The sequence below is a fragment of the Amia ocellicauda genome, chromosome 13, assembly GCF_036373705.1.
Source record: "Amia ocellicauda isolate fAmiCal2 chromosome 13, fAmiCal2.hap1, whole genome shotgun sequence".
Classification (NCBI taxonomy): domain Eukaryota; kingdom Metazoa; phylum Chordata; class Actinopteri; order Amiiformes; family Amiidae; genus Amia; species Amia ocellicauda.
The window spans coordinates 22,270,815-22,290,742 of record NC_089862.1 but is presented as its reverse complement, the minus strand read 5'-3'; the positions used below and the strand labels follow the sequence as shown (position 1 = coordinate 22,290,742).

The window sequence follows — 19,928 nt, the reverse complement described above, 5'->3', positions numbered from 1 at the left end:
TAAAGTTTTTTTTTTCTACTACCATTTGCTGAACATCAAAATAGGTTTTCTGACACTACCCCATTCTTAGCTTTCACACATTAAACAAATCCTTACCATGCAGGATCTGATGCTGTCTTTGTCTCCATGGGGGTAGAACAGTGAGATCAGCACATTGCTCTACTTTGCTTTTGAAGTGTATTTCAGTTGTTGCTTTCTAATTCACATTTGCAGGCTTTTTGCACTAACCTGCCTGTTCATACCCACATAAACGGACTTTGTCATTGCTTGATGATTGTTTATGTGGATTTTATTGAAAATTGAGAAGTCAGGATTTCATTGAAAACTACAGGCTACATTCTTTCTTGTTAATGCCTTCAGCTTTTAGTCTTTCCTCTACTTTCTGTAATGTTTCAGACTAGATGTACATGTGGGTATGTGAGAGCAGCGACCAGGTTGAGAACACATGGTCTGAACACGAAGGTTTATCTTTTGAAAATTAATTACATGAGTTCGCAAAATTGCAGGATTTCTTTATGTGGCGACTTAAACCAACTCTAGTTCCTGCTCCCTAAAGCAGTTCTGTTCCTCGTGTTGACCTTTGCTGGACACTCCTCCATCGGCCCCATGTCACGGTCAGCTGAATGTCACATACTTCTTCCCATAGGAGACTTCCAGCAGTTTAAAACCGCTGTCAACTGTTCATACAATATTTCTCTCTCAGAGGAAAATATAACGCATGTACACAAAAATAACAAATCAAAAGTAATGTGTTCAGAAGAATTAAAATTTTAGAGCTGTTCTAAGTCTTATCTTTCCTTTTTTATCAAGTAGTACTTACAACAACCACATGATGAAACCACTTGATGGCTTAACGTCGCAGTTTGGTAGCATATCATTCAGAATATGTTATCTACAAAGTATAGTATTCCAATATTATCCTGAATATGAGAGGGGTATCCAATATCATGTACTCGGTGTATTGCCAGGTTTGTTTGCAATATTCAGAATCCCACTTGTATGTAAATGTGGCTGCTTGAAAGATACTTTGCTGGTAGGACTGGTTGTCCCAGGCTGTGTCTGCCCAAACTGCAGGGAAAAGGACATTGCATTTCAATGTCTGAGTTAGCTGTGTCAGCCCTGTGCTCTGGGCCTCGCCAGTGTGCAAGCCCGCTGATCACGGGAGTTCCTGCCAGGGGCTGAGATAAGAGGACACACACTCGCCTTCGGTCCTCACTTATAGCTATTTTTTTAACCTTGGAGTTAAACTGTGAGTTGGCCTTCCCACCAAAGACTAAAAAATAAAAAAGTACTGTGAAACATGGCAGAAAACGTCCCCTCCTGCACTAGAAAACCTTTGTTTAAACTAGATTCAGGCAATCTTCAGAAGATGCTCTGTATCACTTGCAGCTTGGTCATAACCAGAACAGTACTCTGCACCACTTAACAGACTTCAGACTTTTAAGGGTGTTTTCAGTATTCAGAATTATACAGCTGAGGTTAATGAAAACTAATCTTAAACTCAGGGTCTGTTCTTTCGGGAACAGATTCAGAGTAGCCTAGGTGGTGTTCTCTATATAATCAATTCGGAGACTTATTAGAGAGTGCGAGCAGGCTAAGATTTTTATTTTTTCTTTATTTTTTGGTTGCCTAGTCTGTGGCAAATGGCCCAGAGAGTTATCTCCAGCTCTGCTTTTAATGTACTCTATAATCTAGATACCAGCTCTAATTTATGAAGCTGACTTTTTAAATGTTAAGTACACATCCAATGATAGCTACTAAAATTGGTTGTTAGAAACTCCTTATACTGCTTGGCAGAGAATAATTCATTTGTCCCAATGTAGTTATTATGTTTACTTATTTTGCATTGTGAAGTTGGTCATATTACATTTTATTTAACTAAAGATGTTCATATGTTGTCAGAATTAAGTACAGAATTTGCTTTTATTCTTAAATGAAGGCAGACAATTGCTTTAGACTGTTTCAGACTTGGTGCACTTACTCAGGAACTCATTGTTTACTGGTTTTTGTGCCAATTGTTTTTTTTACAGGAAATTAGTAATTCAGTCCCTTTTGTGTTATTCTCAAGGTAAATGGTTTGACGACCTAATAAATAGTTTGTTTACCCAGTATTTTTAACATACAATCAATCAAACCAACTTGAACATTACACATTTTAATGGAAAAACTAAAAATTAGATTAGGCTACCTTGTGTGGCAATTCAGTCTCTCTCTTTTGCGGTCCTGTTATATTTAGATTCAGGAGAGATATTATGCTAAACCATCGTATTCTAACCTACAATGCATTGAACTTCATTCTTTAATTTCTCTTTGACATAAATAGGTTGAACAACTAAAGAGAATGGTGTCAAGGAACAAGGGAATAACAAATACTGCCCATATGAAATAGTCACACCTCTGAAACGACTGATCGGTTACTTTAAAACCTGTCCAACACGTTCTCTCCATCTCATCTGGGCTTCTGTTGTCTCGGTCACCTGGGATAAATGGATGTTAATTAGTAAAAACAGCAAAGTCCAATTTGAACAAGTCAGACTTGATCCAAAAATATCCTGTTTGTCCTCATTAATACCCACTAGTTAGGAATAGCACATGTGAATCTGAATTATCATTACAGTGTGGGAACTGCTGCATGACTTTCCACCTGTGTCTTCTATGGAACAGCTGGGAATGCACTGCAGAGTCCGGCAAGATTTAACATGGCCTCGAAGCACACTTTCTCTTTTTAAAGGAATGGTTGATTTTAAAAACTCCCAAAATGGATTGTTAATTTCCTTTCCAATATTCATTTATTTTTTAGAAAACTATTTCACAATTGCAAGTCCTTATCAGAAATCAATTTCCAGGACTGATGTTACCTGATGGTGGATTTTATTAGATGAAGCAGAACTATTTTGAAACCTTGTGTTCAGTTGAGTTTCAATTACATCGTAGGTTTGAAGGGTTTAGGGGGAATAGTTTGCATGCTAGGTGAAGTGCAGTGGTAGATTATCAGCTCATGTTTTCTGCTTGTCTGAATGGCTGTTGGCTGTAAGTCAAAGCTTTTTGCACTCAGATAAGCTTGCTTTATTCATATTGTACCAAAACACGATAATGCAGACATGTACCAAGCAGCAGTTTGTTATTCATTGGGTGAATTGGGAAGAGAGGGAAATGCCTCAAATATGACCTGTCCATATAGTGTGTCCAAACTGGGAAAGAGATCACTAAATCTCCCTCTCTACACTTTTGACATCTCCACTGGCTACTTGTAAGATTTCAGTCTGTTTTGAATCTTGTAGGGGCAACATGTCTAAGCTGTTGGTCAGTTAAAACCTCTTGACCTCAGGGTTGAGGCAACTTTCTCCATATGCTTCGTCATCCACTTTAAAAATTAATGAGCAATCTTTAGTTTCTTCTGTTGAAGGGCTTTGATGTGCCTTGTTGTGATAGTGATGTGGAAACGCATTTAAGCGGCATTGTGCTATAGGATATTGGTGCTTCAAGGGAGCACTGATAATGTCCTGTGGCAAATGACTGTTTCTTTGGGTGGGTGGGTGTTTTTTTGTTGTTGTTTTTTTATCAGTGCCCCCACCTGGTTTTGAGTGGGCGGGCAAGGGTATGCTGGCAGTCTGCGGAGAGGGCAGTACAGCCCAATATGGGAACACAAGTCAGAAGACTGGTGATCTTTGCTTTGAGTCCTTGCTTTTTTGCAGAGGAAGGCAAGAAAGATACTTGATTTAATGCAGTCTATTTATAAAACATTTATAAGGTTTAAAGCTGACATTCTGAATAATAAAATTAGGCATTCCTTTAAATGATGTAATATTGTATTAATACATTTGACTTAAAAAATAAATAAATATGAGTGCCTGTCTGTGAATTTATAATCATTAGTTGGTACTACAATACACGTCTTTAAAATCAGTCTAACTTCAAAGCTTAACTTTAGAAACCTCAAAGTACTGCCTTCCCTAATCCAGCTATAGTCATTATTTATTTAGTTAATTTACATTTCTGGCTGATGATAGTATGCAGCTTCCCTCATGAAGTGAACGGACTATCATTATCCAGTAACAATGTGCACAGACGCACAGGTTTCAGATTCGTTGGCTCAGAAATGTTCTTGATGTTGCCAAACACTCCCTTCATCAAACCAAGTGATTTACACACCTCTTTGGACTCTCTCGGGTCTTATTTATAAAATTATGACAATAATAATAATAATAATAATAAAGCTATATTGTAGGGTTTCCCAAAAATGTGTGAGGGCTTTTGCAATAACATCATTTCAGCAGTTTATGAATCTCATGTTTGTAATGGATTTAATATATATATTTTAATGTTTTTATCCCCTTCCCCACCTCATAAAAAAAAATAATAATCATGCAGTTAAATTGTATTCTTATTGCATTTTGACTGTGACTAGATGGGCCATCACAAGGCCACAAAGCTTGCAAGCATGTGAAAAAATAATGTAATAATGTGCACAATGTGTCTTGCTATTGAGTTCACGGTTAGGTCACTAACTAACTAAATATATTTACTGTTTTTGGTTGTAGGAATGCTCATTTTTTCTGAAGTCTGACCCAACCTCTGTTGGGCACAGATCACAGATCACTGTTACCGTCTTATTGCTGCTTGTTGTTACACATTTTTGCCCCTGAACTCTCTTCCTGGACAGAAGCTGGGTATGAATAACTGCTTGAGCATATTTATAAGATAGTTGTTTCTTGGCAAAGTATTTTAAGGCTATTGGTTTGCTTGTGATCTCTAACCGGTAATATAATTTACTCCCTTTATTGCACATAATGCACCAGGCCTTTATTCAAGGGGATGCATTTTTCTTCGAAACAGAGCACAACCAAGCCTTCCTTCTTGCAAACCCAACTGTGCATATGACCCAAAGCAAAGAGATCTGTTATAGAGTGGCTCCTGTGACCCTTAGTAAGTGCTGTGGTTTATGAACATCAAGCCATTGTGAGACTCCCTTTCCTAAGCAACTCCATGAAGGCTTTTATTTCACTATGCAGTTAAATAAAAATTTACAATGTTTAATGCCTAATGTTCCAAACAGTGCTGCAGAATGTGCTGTTTTTAGATTTCATGCATATATTTGCTTTCTAACACAAATTCATAGAACTTGTTAAAAGAACTCAGTTAATTAAGAGTTCAGTACCTCTTACAACATATTTTGATATTACCCTAGCTTTTAATATGATAATTTGTTACTAATGTAAATATTTGAATTCGTGCAAAATCACTCCAATGGTGATGTAAGCGTTGAGCCTTATAAGAGAAATATTATGCATTAAAAAAAGAAAATGCACTACATTGTGCCAGAGATTGAGGGTGACAGATTTACAATGATTTTCCTACACTAGCACACAAGACTCCTTGCGCTCCTCTCAAGCTGTTCAGTTGGATGTGAATGAGAATTGTTGTTGGTGGGGAACCGTTTCCTACAGCCCAGTATCAGTGTGGAACAGTTAACGGGGCACAGCGGCAGACCGGAAGCAGGGAGAGCTGTCTGCTGGTTCTGTTGATGCTTCATGGGAATTGTACTGTGTGTGTGGCAGGCAGGTCTTTAAGCTGTACTCTGTAGGAATGAAGTTTTTGGACTTCAGATGCCCAAAACGAAAGTTTGGAAAGCCTAATTAAGGTACAGTTCTGCCTAGTATTGGGTATCAGAACCATCTAGGAGATTCTGCTGTTTGACCTGATGGCTCAATTGACTGAACACAAACTGACATGCATCGAGGAGGCTCTCAACATCAGATGCATCTATAAATGCAGAAGACATGCACCTTCAATGATCTTCTCAAGTGTCTAACATAATTCATCATCAAAAGCTCACTGTATTAATTGTGCACAGCATTGAAATACACATTCTTGTAAGAAACCCCAAAACATGTAGGCTATACATTCTGTAATTTTCCAAAGGTGCACCTGGAAACACAAACTTTTTATTTATTTTTATTATTTTTTTTTTTTATTTAAGGGTTATACTCCACTGCTAGAAATGTTCAGACAAGAAAGATTGAATCAGTAAACTCCAATCTTCTATTGTATACCTGTCAGATGTTTCTATTAGCCATTCATGAGGAAGTAAATAAATATTGTTCTCTCTTACAAAGTGACCTTATCAACAAATGTAATGCTGTGTTTTACAGTGCATTAGGGTATAAAACATTTATTTAAAATAAAAATAAAAAGCTTTCTGAAACACTATTTTTTTAGCTGGGTCATTAATTCCTTTTTTTTGATGTGGTGGGGGACTATCAGATGATTCAGCAGTCCAGGGAAACCCATCTGTGGAGAAACAGGTATAAAATGCAAACTGCTCGATGGAGATATTGATCTCAACAGCAATAAAAACCACCAAAGATGCGGACACAGTCGAATGTGGATTTAATTCTTTTTATTCCTCCCCAATAGCTTTTAGACCTCCTTTTAACCTTTTGCGGTTTGGCACCAATTAAAGGGTTTCCTTGTGTAAAAGTGTCTTCATAAGTGTGTTTTGAGCATTGCATTTTGTTTTGTGAATGGTGTGCACACTATTAACACCCTGCCTGCAGTGCAATAGGAGTTCTAAAGCCCAGGTAATCTTCGCGGCTTTCCTTCTGGGACTGGCCCAGCACTCCTTGGTTGGGAATGAATGAATGAATGAATGAATGAATGAATCCCAGCAACCCCTATGTCAATAGCAAGGAAGCTGCAGAGTCTGTACTGTACAAGTTCTGCCTGACATCTGATTGACACATTAACGCTGTTGTGTCTGTGTTGGATTCACACTGAAAATAAGCCTATATATTGACACTTCAACTTGACGGCATGGCAGGTGGGGTGGGATGCCGAGTGAAATACATATGTTTTACACAAGCCTTTGCTGTTATTTTTGTACAGAGGTGCTATAAAGTCTTGCACACAGGAACACACATCTGAATTTCTTTACAGGAAAGGTATTGAACTTAAAAAAAAAAAAAAAAACAAGTATAAAACCTTTTATATTTTTTATTATGACAAGCTCTTCATTGATATTTTGTGGGTCTTAATAAATTTTCTGCACATATTACAATTTCTGTTAAATGTCTCAAGAACTTCAGTAATTTTTTTAACAAGCAGTGTGTGCTGTTTTGGGCATTAGGGGTAAGGTATAAAACATTTTGAACTAGTTATCATCAGAGATCTTTAATATGATAAAGAAATTGCCAGACTATAACAGTGCTCTTTATAACTAGTCAAGTAACCTGGGCATTAATAAAACCCAAAAGCCAACTAGATAGAGCTGTGTCCTTATTTTTATTTCTAGAACATATCTGTGTTTTACACTTTTAGATATCAGAGTATTTTCTTTGTCCCTGATTTGACGATGGTGTGTCTGCCCTGCTCCAGCATTAAAAAATAGTAAATGCTCTTCACCATCGAGCAGTTTGAAGAAGGCGCAAGGGAAATATGAGCATGGGAGTTTGGCGGCTGGGTCAGTAACACCCATCAGTTTTAACAAGTCAGCAGCAGGCCTTATCGGGCTAGCCAGCCAGTGTGGAGATAAAGTGTGGGCCTCAAACCCTCCAAAGACCCTCCCTTTCTATAGAGAGACGGTGGTGTCTGCCTTCACACCCAGCAGATGTCTTCATTGTATTAATGCTTTTTGCTTTCACTTTTTTTATTTTTAACTACATATAAAAAAATTATAATAAAATGTATTAATATTCAGATTACTCTCATCTCTTTGTCTCCGTCAACACACACAACTTAAATATTGTAGGAATCTGGGACTATTGTGTTGTGTATTTCCATATACGTTTAGTGTTTTTTTGCATGTTATTTATGCTTTTCTTGACTGCAGTGTGTGTGTCTGTCAGTTTTGTGTGTTGGAGGATGTGGCAGATCATTTTGGGATCTGACTTATTGAGGGGAATTATTGTAATTTCTAGGATCCAAGGTTAGCGTTGTGCGGGAAAAGTAGGGGCACCGTGATTGGGGGTGCTGATCATGGGGGCAAGGAGATGTATTTGATGTTTTGGTAACCAGTGAATCCAGTTAGCTAGCACAAATTCTACAGTATTAATATGTGTTTCTGTGGATTGCAGCCCATTCTTGGCACAGATTCTGTATGTGGGAACCCCAGGAAGTGGGTTTACTTGGATGCTTTTACAGGGATTGGTGGAGAATAACATGAACATGCTTTGTCCAGGGAATGGCCAGGCCATGACAGAGTTATGACGCACACTGTAGAGGTGTATCTGAAAAATGATCCCCTAAGTAGTAAGCAGATGTGTTCTGAAACACTGCAGGCTGGAAAACTACGTCTCTTGCTCATTGGGGAGACAGACAATATACAAAAATGTAGCAAAACAGCATTCCTCATTTCCCAATGGAGTTCAGTAGAGCAGAAACAAATACAAAAAAACAAAATAACACTGTACTCATGGACTGCAGCCCCAGAACAGTATTGGGCTTTCTGTGCAGGGTGGGTGGCTGGGCATTGGACCAGGAGGTGTGGTATTGTTTACTGTTTTGCTGCATGCTGCTGCCTGTCACTGCAGTCTGAAGGGTGTTTCTCCTCATCTGCCCTGACACTGTATCAAAACGAATGCCGTGTTTCCCAGACTAACGCCTTCTCTTTTGTTTGCTGCTTCAGCTCTTGCTGTCAGTTTGGACAGGAGGGGGTTGAAGTCCCTACCAGCAATCTTGCCCAGTGCTGGTCACTTTAACAGATATAGGCATCAGGGGATTATACTAATGGATTTTACACACTGAGAGGATTTCTATAGTTTGTATTTCGTCCTTTCAGGGTGTGCGATTCAAGGTTTCAGAAAAGGGCTTCTTCACAGTTTTAAGGGAATCCCCCTTAATGTACCTGATAATAGTCAAATTGCAGTCTGATTAGGATCTCATTGGGAAGTAGTCTGATATGGTACATTTCATTTTGCATGCAATTATGTATTAGACCCAAATCAAAAACTGGAAATACTGGACATCCTTCCACACCAGCCACGGGCTTTACATTTTAATATCTGTTTCACCCCCTGCAGAAATCTGAGGGGACTGATGTTCATGGGTACTTTTTGTACATTGTGTACGTGAAGTTCAGTGTGTTATGGCCTGCATTATATATGACCATTCAACAGCAGCTACCAGAGTTGCATGGTACCTTATATGGAACTTAAGTGGGCAAAGTGAATCAACCAATTACGTCACACTTTTTTCACTACCTTCATTTGAAACAATGTTATTCACTAATGTAGATAGTTTCATAGATATTGCTTACATGTATGTAAATATCTATTTACTTGCATATTAGCATTGGCACTCTGTCCGTTTTCATTTGCATTTTGTTCCAAAGCAGGCAGCTGGGTTAATACATTTAATCTCCTTTTCTTTTCATAATGTAATTTATTGTATCGATTTAAAATCACATCTGCATAACTAAAAGTTCACTTCGTGCTTAATGTTAACAGAGATTTGGATGCGATTTTTTACTTGGCAACATCAGAGCAGTTCAAGGGTCTTCAGTGCATTGTTTTAAAATGCTTGTGTCTGTTTTGTTTCATTTTACAGAGCAACAGAGCTCCACCAAAGTGATTCGAGCTGGAAAGCCGAGAACCTGGAAACCGAGTAAGGTAAGAGTCGAGCAAAGACTGCTCTCCGGTCTCGTCTGTGAGTGAGGTGAACTAGACTCTCTTTTCTGCTGTTTTCCTCACTGAATCCCAGAGAAGTGTGAAACCTGGAAATCCCATTTTTAGTGGACTGGGAAAACTGAATGTTTGAGGAGAGTTATGGAAGAATTAGGCCTACTGTGTACAGAAACCATTCAACAGAACAAAAAGAACCCCCTCCCTAAGCTTATTTACCATGAGGAATTATTTAAGAAAGCAGGTGAAGTTATTTTCTTTCAGTATAATTAATCGTTTACAGATTTACTTCGATGAGATTTGCAGATGTCACGTTGAAGGAATATTTAAGCTTCATTTGAAGGAAAGGGAGTAGAAGACTGAAAAAAAATGTAGTTATCTAGATGCATTAAGCTTTCTGTGGGCTTCTGTGCTTTTTGTGCAAAATACAAAATTAAATTGTAGAGGAAGAGACTTGCACAATCTAATTCTCCTCCTTAATAGCTTTATTTCTTAATATATTTTGAACAAAAAGTACAGAAGCACACAAAGCATCCCGGTCATTAGGAATTTAAGTAAATTGCAGTGCAAAAATGAAAGCAGACCAACTTGAAGACAAATTATTCTCATTTATCTAATTGGAAGGCAGGACGAGCCAACAGCTGGCCTTGACACTGAGCAGTTTCAGCCACGCAGGACTGTGCGGGTTCGGGTACTACAATACAGACCATCTTGTGCTTTGCTCTCTTGGTCGCCTTCTTAGCAGCATTGATGTCAACACTAACTGACATTATTCACTGGTAATCAGAGATCTCAGAACTATTTAGGAATCAAGTGTGATCTGTCTTAGCAGAATATCTGCTATCAAGTTACCATATGAGCAGATGCCCTGGGAGACACGGCATTATGGAGTCCGAATTAGCTGATTGTCTTGCTAATTCCGTCTGTAGTTACTGGAGGTGTTAGCCGGATATGACCCTATTTGGGCCTGTAGTTAATTAAGTGTTAGCACCAAGAGCCCTGTTATTTTCCTTGGTTTTACTTCAGAATGTACTCATGAGTCATAAGAAGCCACTCTTTTATTTTAAATTAAGTGTATCAATTGAGACCTTTAAGTCTTTTACTCACATGAGGACAGATATGTTCAGATTTTAATTTGACTAGCAACGTGGCCAAAAACTACATTGTGCATTCTGATCATCTCCTCTGCACAGAATATGGTTATTGGGAGAATGTATTTCAATAATTTTCATTTTCAGCACTCACAATGAAGAATCAAGCTACTATTAAATGACTTGGCTGCATATAATGAGACAGTAATAAGAATGGTAGATCAAAAAACAATTCTTACTTTGTGCCTGGAAACACAAGCTAAGTGAAGCTAAGAAAAACTTAAAACCAACTTTACTTACATATGGACCAGGATTATTTTGTAGGAGCTAGGAGTGTTAATTGGGCCACGTACACGTTTCTTTCAGGCAGACTGGGTTTTATTCCAGCGATTCTCCGGTTTACCTTGGAGATCAGATATATTCCCTTTTGTTCCAAAATGGAAAAAACATGTAAATGTGTTGCAGCTGACATCTGGGTCGTCTCTGTGAGCAATACCAGAGTTTGAGAAACATCCTGGCATTGCGTTTGTATTTTCCTTTTCCTTACTGTGACGGTTTGGCAGCAGGTCAATGGTCAAAGGCCTATTCCCCTTTCCCTTTTTTGTTTAAACTACTGATTGCATGAAAACAGGTTTCAAAATGTTTAGGAACTTCAGAATGAACAGATCAAGGTTATATTTCCAAACTTCAACAAATTTGAATGTAGCTGGAGATTGTGGAAAGTTTACCTTCTACAGTTTACGTATTGGCTTGATAAATATTGACTTCCAACAAGTTGCATTTCCAGTTACCTTATTTAACATATTGCTCTTCCTTTAAAAAACACAGCAAAAGAAATCTAACTTTTCTTTAAAGGTGATGTCTAGATTTCATGAGGTATTGACGATTCAAAAACATATCCTCTCTTGAATCCAAGCTTACAAAATTACAGTCTTAGGGGTGGAAGGAACGGTGTATTGCAAATGTGTTGTGTGACCGTTGGTTTAATGTCACACACAGTCCTGTTTTCCACACACATGGAGCACTGACTTTAATTTGAAACATGACAACCTCAAGAAAAATGAACTATTAACCAATGGTATCTTAGATTAGATAAGTTTTCTGCAAGTCATTTATTCAACACTCACACGTCGTAAAATCGGAAATGAATACTGTTCTGTTTGCTGTATTTGAATGGGGTTTTGAAATAAAGAATAAAGAACCTATTTTCTCAAGCCCTGCCAAAAGCTGAAACAATAGTCTTAATAATCCGTAGCATCTCTGTCAAATCATTGCTGGTTAATCTGATAAGTGCCACTGAATTATCTGCTCAAGAGGGTAAATATCCTGTTTCGTATTTGATACTTGTAATGGTCTTGTCTTGCACACAGATGTTTTTGACATGTCCTCCTGTGACCTTAAGACCTTTGTCATGACTGTCTGTTTGTTTTGTTATTTAATGCAGGCGAGTGATTTCAGTGATATCACAAACTGGCCGACTCCGGGGGAAATAGCCAACAAAGAGGTGAGTTAACACAGGTTTAGAGGGACTGGAAAAGCAGTCTTGTATAATGATTTGATTAAACAAGTTAGAACTCTTGTGCGGTGTGCGTTTATGTGTGTGTGTGTGTGTGTGTGTGTGTGTGTGTGTGTGTGTGTGTGTATGTATGTATTTGTGGAGGGGAGTTGCTCTTTAACCCTTTGAACCCATCTGGACTTCTGCAACCCTGCACCCCACTTAGGAAACCTTCTGATCCTAGTGTCCAAACAAAGACGGCCTCCTCCTCCTCTCCAGCACTCTATTGTAAATTCTTGCCTCAGACCACAGTGTTGGTAACCCACAGCTCAGACGTGGGTTCCTAGGGGTCATGTTGCAGCCTGCTATTTCTGAAAATGACTGCACACCCTGAAAGGGTAAAAATAAACACAGCTTCTGTTTATTTAGCAGGTTTTTGTTATATCACTTTGAGCTAATGGTGTGGCACACAGGCCCTGTGAAATGCAGAGCTAAAACATGGTTAGACATGGAGAGGTATATTAAACCATGACCATAGCAAAGCAAATGAATTGCCCAAATACAGTGCAAATTAGCTGGGTTGAACTTGCAAAATATTGCCACAGGGGTCTGTGTGTGGCTGTGTTAAGTGGTGCTAAATATGTAAAATGTCATCCACCCCGCTAACTGGATCAAATCTAACACACTGAATCTCGAAAGAGGTTCAGGTTTACTACAGTTGTTAAGTTTAGATGTATTTTTTATATTATTTATATATACATATATATTTATTTAGACTGTTGCCAGAACTTCTTGAATACAATTAAATGGACATATGAGTGTGGGTCCTAGTTAGGAAACCATGAGAAAAAACTATTTTAATTTATTTTAATATCTAAATCAAATGCAAGAACATCCAGGAAGGGAGCACTCTGTTCACCCTAAAATCTTCCATGACTGACAGTTTACCCATGAAGCTAAGTAATAGTTAGACTGGACTTATTAAGGTATACATGCCCACTACTTTGGTCCGGGTATAAGCTTTCATTTCACTTTTTAGCAACACCAGAACATCATCAACACTCAAGTCAAGAAGGCTCCTCCTCCCAGGAAGGAGAAGGAGAAGAAGAAGGAGAAGCCAGAAAAGAAAGACAACAACAGCAGTGAGAGCAAAGAGAACCGCGAGGCCCGGCCAGACGTGCAAGAACCGAAACCCAGTGATGATGAATCCCAGTCCGCCGCCATGAAGAGGAGAGGTGGTAAGAGCTGCCCTACTGCCCCCCTGTCCTACCATGAGAGAAGTCCATTGGTTCTGTCAGGCAGTCTATACCCGAACATGTTAAGACATTCAGAGAACAGCGATTCCAAAGAAAAACATCACAATTCCTTCAATTTGGGTCACACTTGTGTGTGTTTTGGTCAATTTGAATCGCTAGTCATCAGCTGTAATTATGTTATCAATGTATTGGGGAGACAAATCCCAAAAGAAGTGGGATCACAGTATGTTATAAATGCAGGTAGTGTGTCTGATATGCCAAGGTGCTGATGTCTTTTGTGGATTCAACCAAGTTAACACCCTCAACATTGCTGCAGCCCCTGGGTGCATCCCCTGTAACACGATCACATTGTCTGACTTTTCTTGATAAATAAGGTGTAAGGACAGGAGTGAACTGCCTTTTTTCTCCCCCAAGTCTTTGTTTTTGCCTTTTAATTTGACAGAAAACTCCATTGCCAATCACCCAGTTTCCACAGCTTAATTCTTCTCTCCTACTAACAGTGAAGCCTTTTATTCAGTTCCCCTGTCCCCATGGCAAACCTGTCTAAATGCCTCGTGGAAGTTCTCCGCTGTATTGAGGAAAAAAAGGAAACCCCTGTAGATATGCCAGAATGCAGAGATGAATTGAAATTCAAATATTTTCTTAATGATAATCAAATAAGATTTATCTCTATCTCTGCGGGTATGTATTCAGCATCAACATACCCTTCAAAATAGTACTTTCAGGATCTGCCTCTGAGACAGCCTGAGGGAGTGGTTTCTCAGACTCTAATGCGTATTAATCTAGGTTTCTAATACTGTATGAACCCTGGATCAGTGTTAATCGGGGCCTGGGAATTAGTATCTGCACAGGCTGATCTATAGAAAAATACATGAGTTACCTGAAGCTGCTCTTCAATAAATGTTGGCCTCTCTACCTCTTCTGGACATGGACTAAAAGGAAGTCTGATTTGGGACTGTTATCAAGTGGAGCTCCACAAATCGCACACGTGATAAAAATAGCGTACTCTCCCCGTCCGACTCCCGAGCTGTGACGGCGCTCGCACACGCACTCTGGCAAACAGCCTCGGATGCCTTTTAACATTAAAAGTACAAGCCACGGCAGGCTTCAAACGGAGCTGGAGAAGACACACCCAGCAGTGTGAATTTGAGGATTTGTCAGCTCACAGGTGTGGCTGCGTAGACCCACAGCTTTCCCTGAAATTGCTTTCCTGCTTTTCAGCGTCTTTTAACCTTCCGCACACACTAACTTCCTGGCATTTTCGCCTACTGCGCTGGCTCAGTGTAAATCTCATTACATTTACTTTTGGCTTGAAAAGGAGACCCCTGCATAGCAGAACGGTGTTAATCTTAGCTCATGGGGAAATTATATCTTTCACAGGCCATAAAGGTTACTAGTATCCATGCAACGTGTACACAAGCTACAGCTCCCCTGGCATTAGGAATTCTGCTGTTCAGTGAATAATGAGGCTTGATTTAATTCAGCTTCTGAATACTCTCTGGACCTTTCATTGACATTCCTGGAATGACCGAAAATATTGAATATCTTGCTTGATATCGGGCTAATTAGTGTAGTGTTTTGTAGCTCCCATTTATTAGGATATCATTTAATTAATTATTATTATGAACTTCTTCATAAATTATTACAAAATTTCACCTCTTAATACTTGTTTTAGGAACAGGAATCTGTTTTTTTTTAACTTACATTTTTCAAAAACACTGAATCTGAAATCTGAATAAGTATGTTTTTCTTATAGTTTTAGTTGAGTTTGAGAATTCTGTCTTAAATAAATATTCCATTCAACATGTATACAGTTTTTAAAAATAAGTCTGTACAATTAGTAACATTTAATGGTCAGTTTTTTTTTGTAAAACTATTATTTTTACAGGAGCAAAAATATTTTTGTATACATGTATGAGTATCGTTAACCTAACTTTTAATGGTCACACACAGTTTTGTGCTGCTTTCCTGGTGTGTGTGTGTGTGTGTGTGTGTGTGTTAAAGAAAGGGCTATTTGTGTGTAGAGATTAGTCAGACCACTCAGGAATGTTCTGAAAAGCTCACAGTCAACCATGGAAATAAACAAACAGCTTTTTTTTTTAATGAAATTATACTTTCCTGCTTTTAAAATTGGAGAGTTTCTCTTTTAGTTTAGGGAACCCTTTCTCAGTGTTGCAGTAGGAGAGTGCTGTCCTGAGGCTCAAGAATCAATAATGTTCTCAATCTGCGCCTGTCGTTAGGTAACAAACATAAATGGGTCCCACTACCACTAGAAGACTCCAGTCAGGACGACACGGAAAGACCCAGCTCCAGAAACAGCTCGCACTCGCTCGCAGAACCCAACAGGGCGCTGCACAATAACAGAAGGAATGATTATGCAAGGAGTAAGTTTGCCCTTCATTTACATACCAAAAACAGCCCAAGACATTACAACATGGTACCCATTCTCTCCCCATGGTCTGCTTCGTTGAAGAGAGGTAGGTCTGTGGGAAACGTTTTGAGAAAAGGTTATACAGGCTTACATCTTTTTTTTTTTCTTAATTTCTTTATTGATTCATTTTCTACGTTGTGTTGGACAGGGGAAGCTACAGATGTTACAACTTTTGCTTTCTTTGCTTAGACTCGATGAAGTGCTTTTAGGATGTTCAAGTCAAGTCTTGCCTCGTTTCTGTTGTTGTTTCTGTGTATTTCTTTCTGTTGTGGTACGCAAAACTGATGATGTAAATTCATCAGATATACCTCATTGAAAATGTCTACAGGCTTGCACTACAATTTGAATGAGAAGGGCCCAGGAATTCCCTCTGTCATTATGTGGAAGTGTGTTCTTGTGGGGCAATTCATATTGAAAGTGTGAACTAGTTCCTAGTTTAGTATGCTGTTCAAATGTTATGGGCCTGATTTTCCAAAGTTGGTTCGTGATTTACGTATGAGTAATTGCTATACATATATTTTGTATAGATACTGTAACATACTTATCTACTCACACAAAGTTGCACAATGTAAGATGATATTTTAAACTGCTTTTCTTACTCATGAGTAAAAAAAATTTCCCAGTTATGGACTGTCAGGCCCAATGTGTGTGTAATTGTTAATTATTATGTATTATTAGCCTTTGTCAACATAATATCAAACATTTACCAGCTTGTAGCCAATCCAAGATGTGGCCATGAATAGGAATGAGTTATTTTAAGAATTTGGAATGGTTTCTCTTCATGCGGAAACAATTCTTCATGTCTCCCATCTTTCATTCATCTGTCGTTCATATGAGACACGTAAAGGGTTTTCATACATCTGACCTTAACCACACTCTACCTTTCCAAGGTCAGATTCCTGCCTTGTTGGTTTTCATGATCGATGCCGGTCATGTGTATTCCCGGCCTACAGTGATGGTTGGAAAGCACATTACTGAACGAGAGAGAATTATTGTCTCCTACAGCAGGAGAGCTCCAGAGCTCCTCTGCTCTCAGAGTCCATTGCTGTCTTCAAGATCCATGGTGTCCAAGTTGTTGTCTTAGACATGCTGACTGGTGTAGGTTATCACTCATGATTGTAGTGAAAGAGGAATAATTGGGTTTCTCTTTTGCCCTAAAAATGCCATGATCGTGCTGTGATAACACTGAAATCAATTTCTGTTGAAGATTGGCACTAATGAACTATCTGAATCAGTTGCTGGAACACACGTGAATTAAATAATTTCATCAGATGTGCCAACAGCATGTTGCTTTTTTCTTTATTCCTGCACATGAATTGGTATTGATAAGTAAAATGCTCTAGACCATTTTATGTTTCTGTAAAAGATCAGTTCCAAAGACATTGGGAAATGAGCATTTTTCCTATTGAACAACTTGCTCAGAAAACTCAGCCTGACTACTTGCACCTGAAAGCATGCATTAATTACTGCTCTCAGTTTGCACTAGGATTTATTTGAGTGGCAGCCCAGGCTAGGGCAATAACTTAGACTCTCTGGTGGTGTACCACAGATAGAAAAGCATTATCACATTGAACATAGACATTCAGCATGGAAATGTTAGTGGTTTTGTGTCCTTAAGTGTGAATTAAATGATAATACATAAGTCAGTTGAGGTGGTGAGATCAGCGATCAGAGCAGTGATGCAGGGCTGAGCTGGTGAGATGTAGGGTCCAGTGCTGGGAGATTTGTCTCACTCCTGCTCTGTGTGTGTCACCCCCTCCCCTGACAGGCTGGCGGCGGGAGCGCAGGGACGACCTGGACGAAGTGTCGAGTGTGCGCAGTGAGGGAGGCAACGTCAGGGGGGGCTTCCGTGGCAGAGGCCGAAGCCGAGGAAGAGGGAGAGGCCGTGGCAGGGGAAACCTGCACAGTGAGTATGGTTCTGCATGTACAGCCACCTTCAGGACACCACAGCCAAACCATGACCGCAAAACCAATAAGAAACTGATATTTGTCTGCAGGGAGAGTAGGAGCTCTCTCTGGTGATAATACTGTAGAAAATGTCTGTTTTACTTCTTTATTTGTTGTTCTGTTTTGGATGATAAAAACACAAAGGGCTTCTGAAGGTAAAAATAGTTTTTTGGGATCTCAAAAGCTTCCAAGCTCTTCACATCCTGGGTGACTTTTGAACAAGCAGCTCGGTTACTGCATGGCTGTCTGCAGCCTAGCACATCAAGATAAGTGCATAATTTGCTTTTCAGCCAAGACAAAGCTGCTTATTGCTGTTGCATATATATGAATGTGACCAAGTGCTGAATGCTCTGTTCAATCCTGCCTGCAGTGCACTATGATTACTCCTATGGATACCGAGGGCAATATTCGGAGGACTCCGACTCATACCAGACTGAGTACAACGCCAACATGATGTATTACTACGATGATGGAACTGGAGTGCAGATGTACCCAGTGGATGAGAGCCTGCTTAAAGAGTACATCAAACGGCAAATGTGAGTGAAAGTGTATACATCTAGCCTGGACAAAATTGGAACTCTGGTGTCTATTTGTGCTTTTGCCACTTATACTTCCGTGACAAACTTTCAACCCAAGACCATTCAACCCAAAGGCAGTGTGTTTTAATGTAGCCTGTGAAACCTGTTCTTCTGTGATCCTATGCAGCCCTGGTAGATATTTGCCTGCAGGCACACAATTTGTGTTCTATAAGTTCTTAGGGCACCTTGAATTAGGCCCACTGTTTGACTGATGTCCTAGTGTCTACATTCTCTTTTTCTGAAAGTCACCTTCCTGGCAATGTCAGTGGTTTAAAAAACACATATCCAGATCAAATTAACTATTAACTATGTTTTCAGGGATTTGCTCCTCTCTTTTGACATACAGTGTAAACATTTACATATTTTTTACATACTTTTTAAAGTATACAATTATTTCTCTAAAAATAAATAGTGCTGACAGCCTACAGCTTTTCTTGTATGACAGTGAAATGACTGTTCTAACCCCTGGCTGATTTAAGCATGAATGCTTTGTATATAGATTGTTCAGGTGTCAACATACAGCACACAGACTTTCTATATATATAACCCCCCTGCAGATAACACGCATAGGCAATTTAACTTAAAATGTTCTGTAGTGTTAGGAGAAAAACATATTTAAAAAACAATGAGGAAATATAAAATTTATGGCAAATAATTTGATCCCCCAAAAAAGCATTTCCTCCTATTACTATACAATTCTGTCCTTGTTTTCAAGGCTGATTTTAAGTTATATTTCCATACCTAGTTATTTTACAAATATCCCTAAATTTGATTGCATGTTCCTTTTTTCTTTTCCACATTACATTTTTATCTTCTGTATGTCTTTACATTTCCTGGATAAAAGTACACTTTTGGCATACGCGGTGAGACAAGTTAAAGTCACTTACAAGAAGGCGGTATATTAGTGATCAGTTTTGGACAGTTGGAAAGCTTTCTTTAAAGGTCTGGTAAGCCCTCTGCTGCCCCGCTTTAGTCCAGCTGGCGGTGCTCTCGGGCAGTAAACTGATCATCATGTCCTTGTCAGTGTGTCAGTTGCATACTTCAGGGGTTTTACTGATCTAAAATTAGTTCCCTTCGCTGTGTTGAAGCCGCATGCTTGCTGTATTCAGTTTAAGGAGACGTGATGAGGCTCCAGTCTGAACGGTGTGAGAAGTGAAATTAGGAGCTGGCAGGGGAAATGCCGTTCCCTCAGTACTGGTTTTATTAACCTGGTACCAGCTGTGGTACCTGGCTGTAAGTGAAAAAAGCAATTTTTCATTTTTCACGTTACAGATGTAATTTCTTGCTTCATTGGCTGTTCACCGAAAATAGGCTATTTCTCCCTTGCCAGTAAGCGAATATAACTCATCCCACATTTGTTTCCCTCGGGACCAGGGCCAAATCATACAGATAAATTGGAGTTCATATTTGGAGGGTGTTTGTAGATGAGTATTTCTCAAGGTTTTTTTGTTTGTTTTGTTTCCTTTTCATCATCTTCATTATACCTTCTTCAGAAGGGAATATAAGTTAATCT

General features: G+C 39.0%; 1 protein-coding gene across 6 annotated transcripts in view; it reads left to right on the top strand.

Annotated features, from left to right (window-relative positions):
- Window positions 1-19,928, top strand: part of larp1b (La ribonucleoprotein 1B) — a 40,741-nt gene that overhangs the window by 7,054 nt on the left and 13,759 nt on the right. For 4 of the 6 annotated variants that reach the window (XM_066720161.1, XM_066720160.1, XM_066720159.1 and 1 more), the window contains exons 2-7: window positions 9,544-9,605; window positions 12,153-12,212; window positions 13,243-13,441; window positions 15,700-15,843; window positions 17,659-17,796; window positions 18,208-18,373. In XM_066720161.1, coding sequence (XP_066576258.1) covers window positions 9,544-9,605; window positions 12,153-12,212; window positions 13,243-13,441; window positions 15,700-15,843; window positions 17,659-17,796; window positions 18,208-18,373 — 769 coding nt within the window. The remainder of the gene's footprint in view (window positions 1-9,543; window positions 9,606-12,152; window positions 12,213-13,242; window positions 13,442-15,699; window positions 15,844-17,658; window positions 17,797-18,207; window positions 18,374-19,928) is intronic. The other 2 variants (XM_066720163.1, XM_066720162.1) reach the window with 1 other exon arrangement.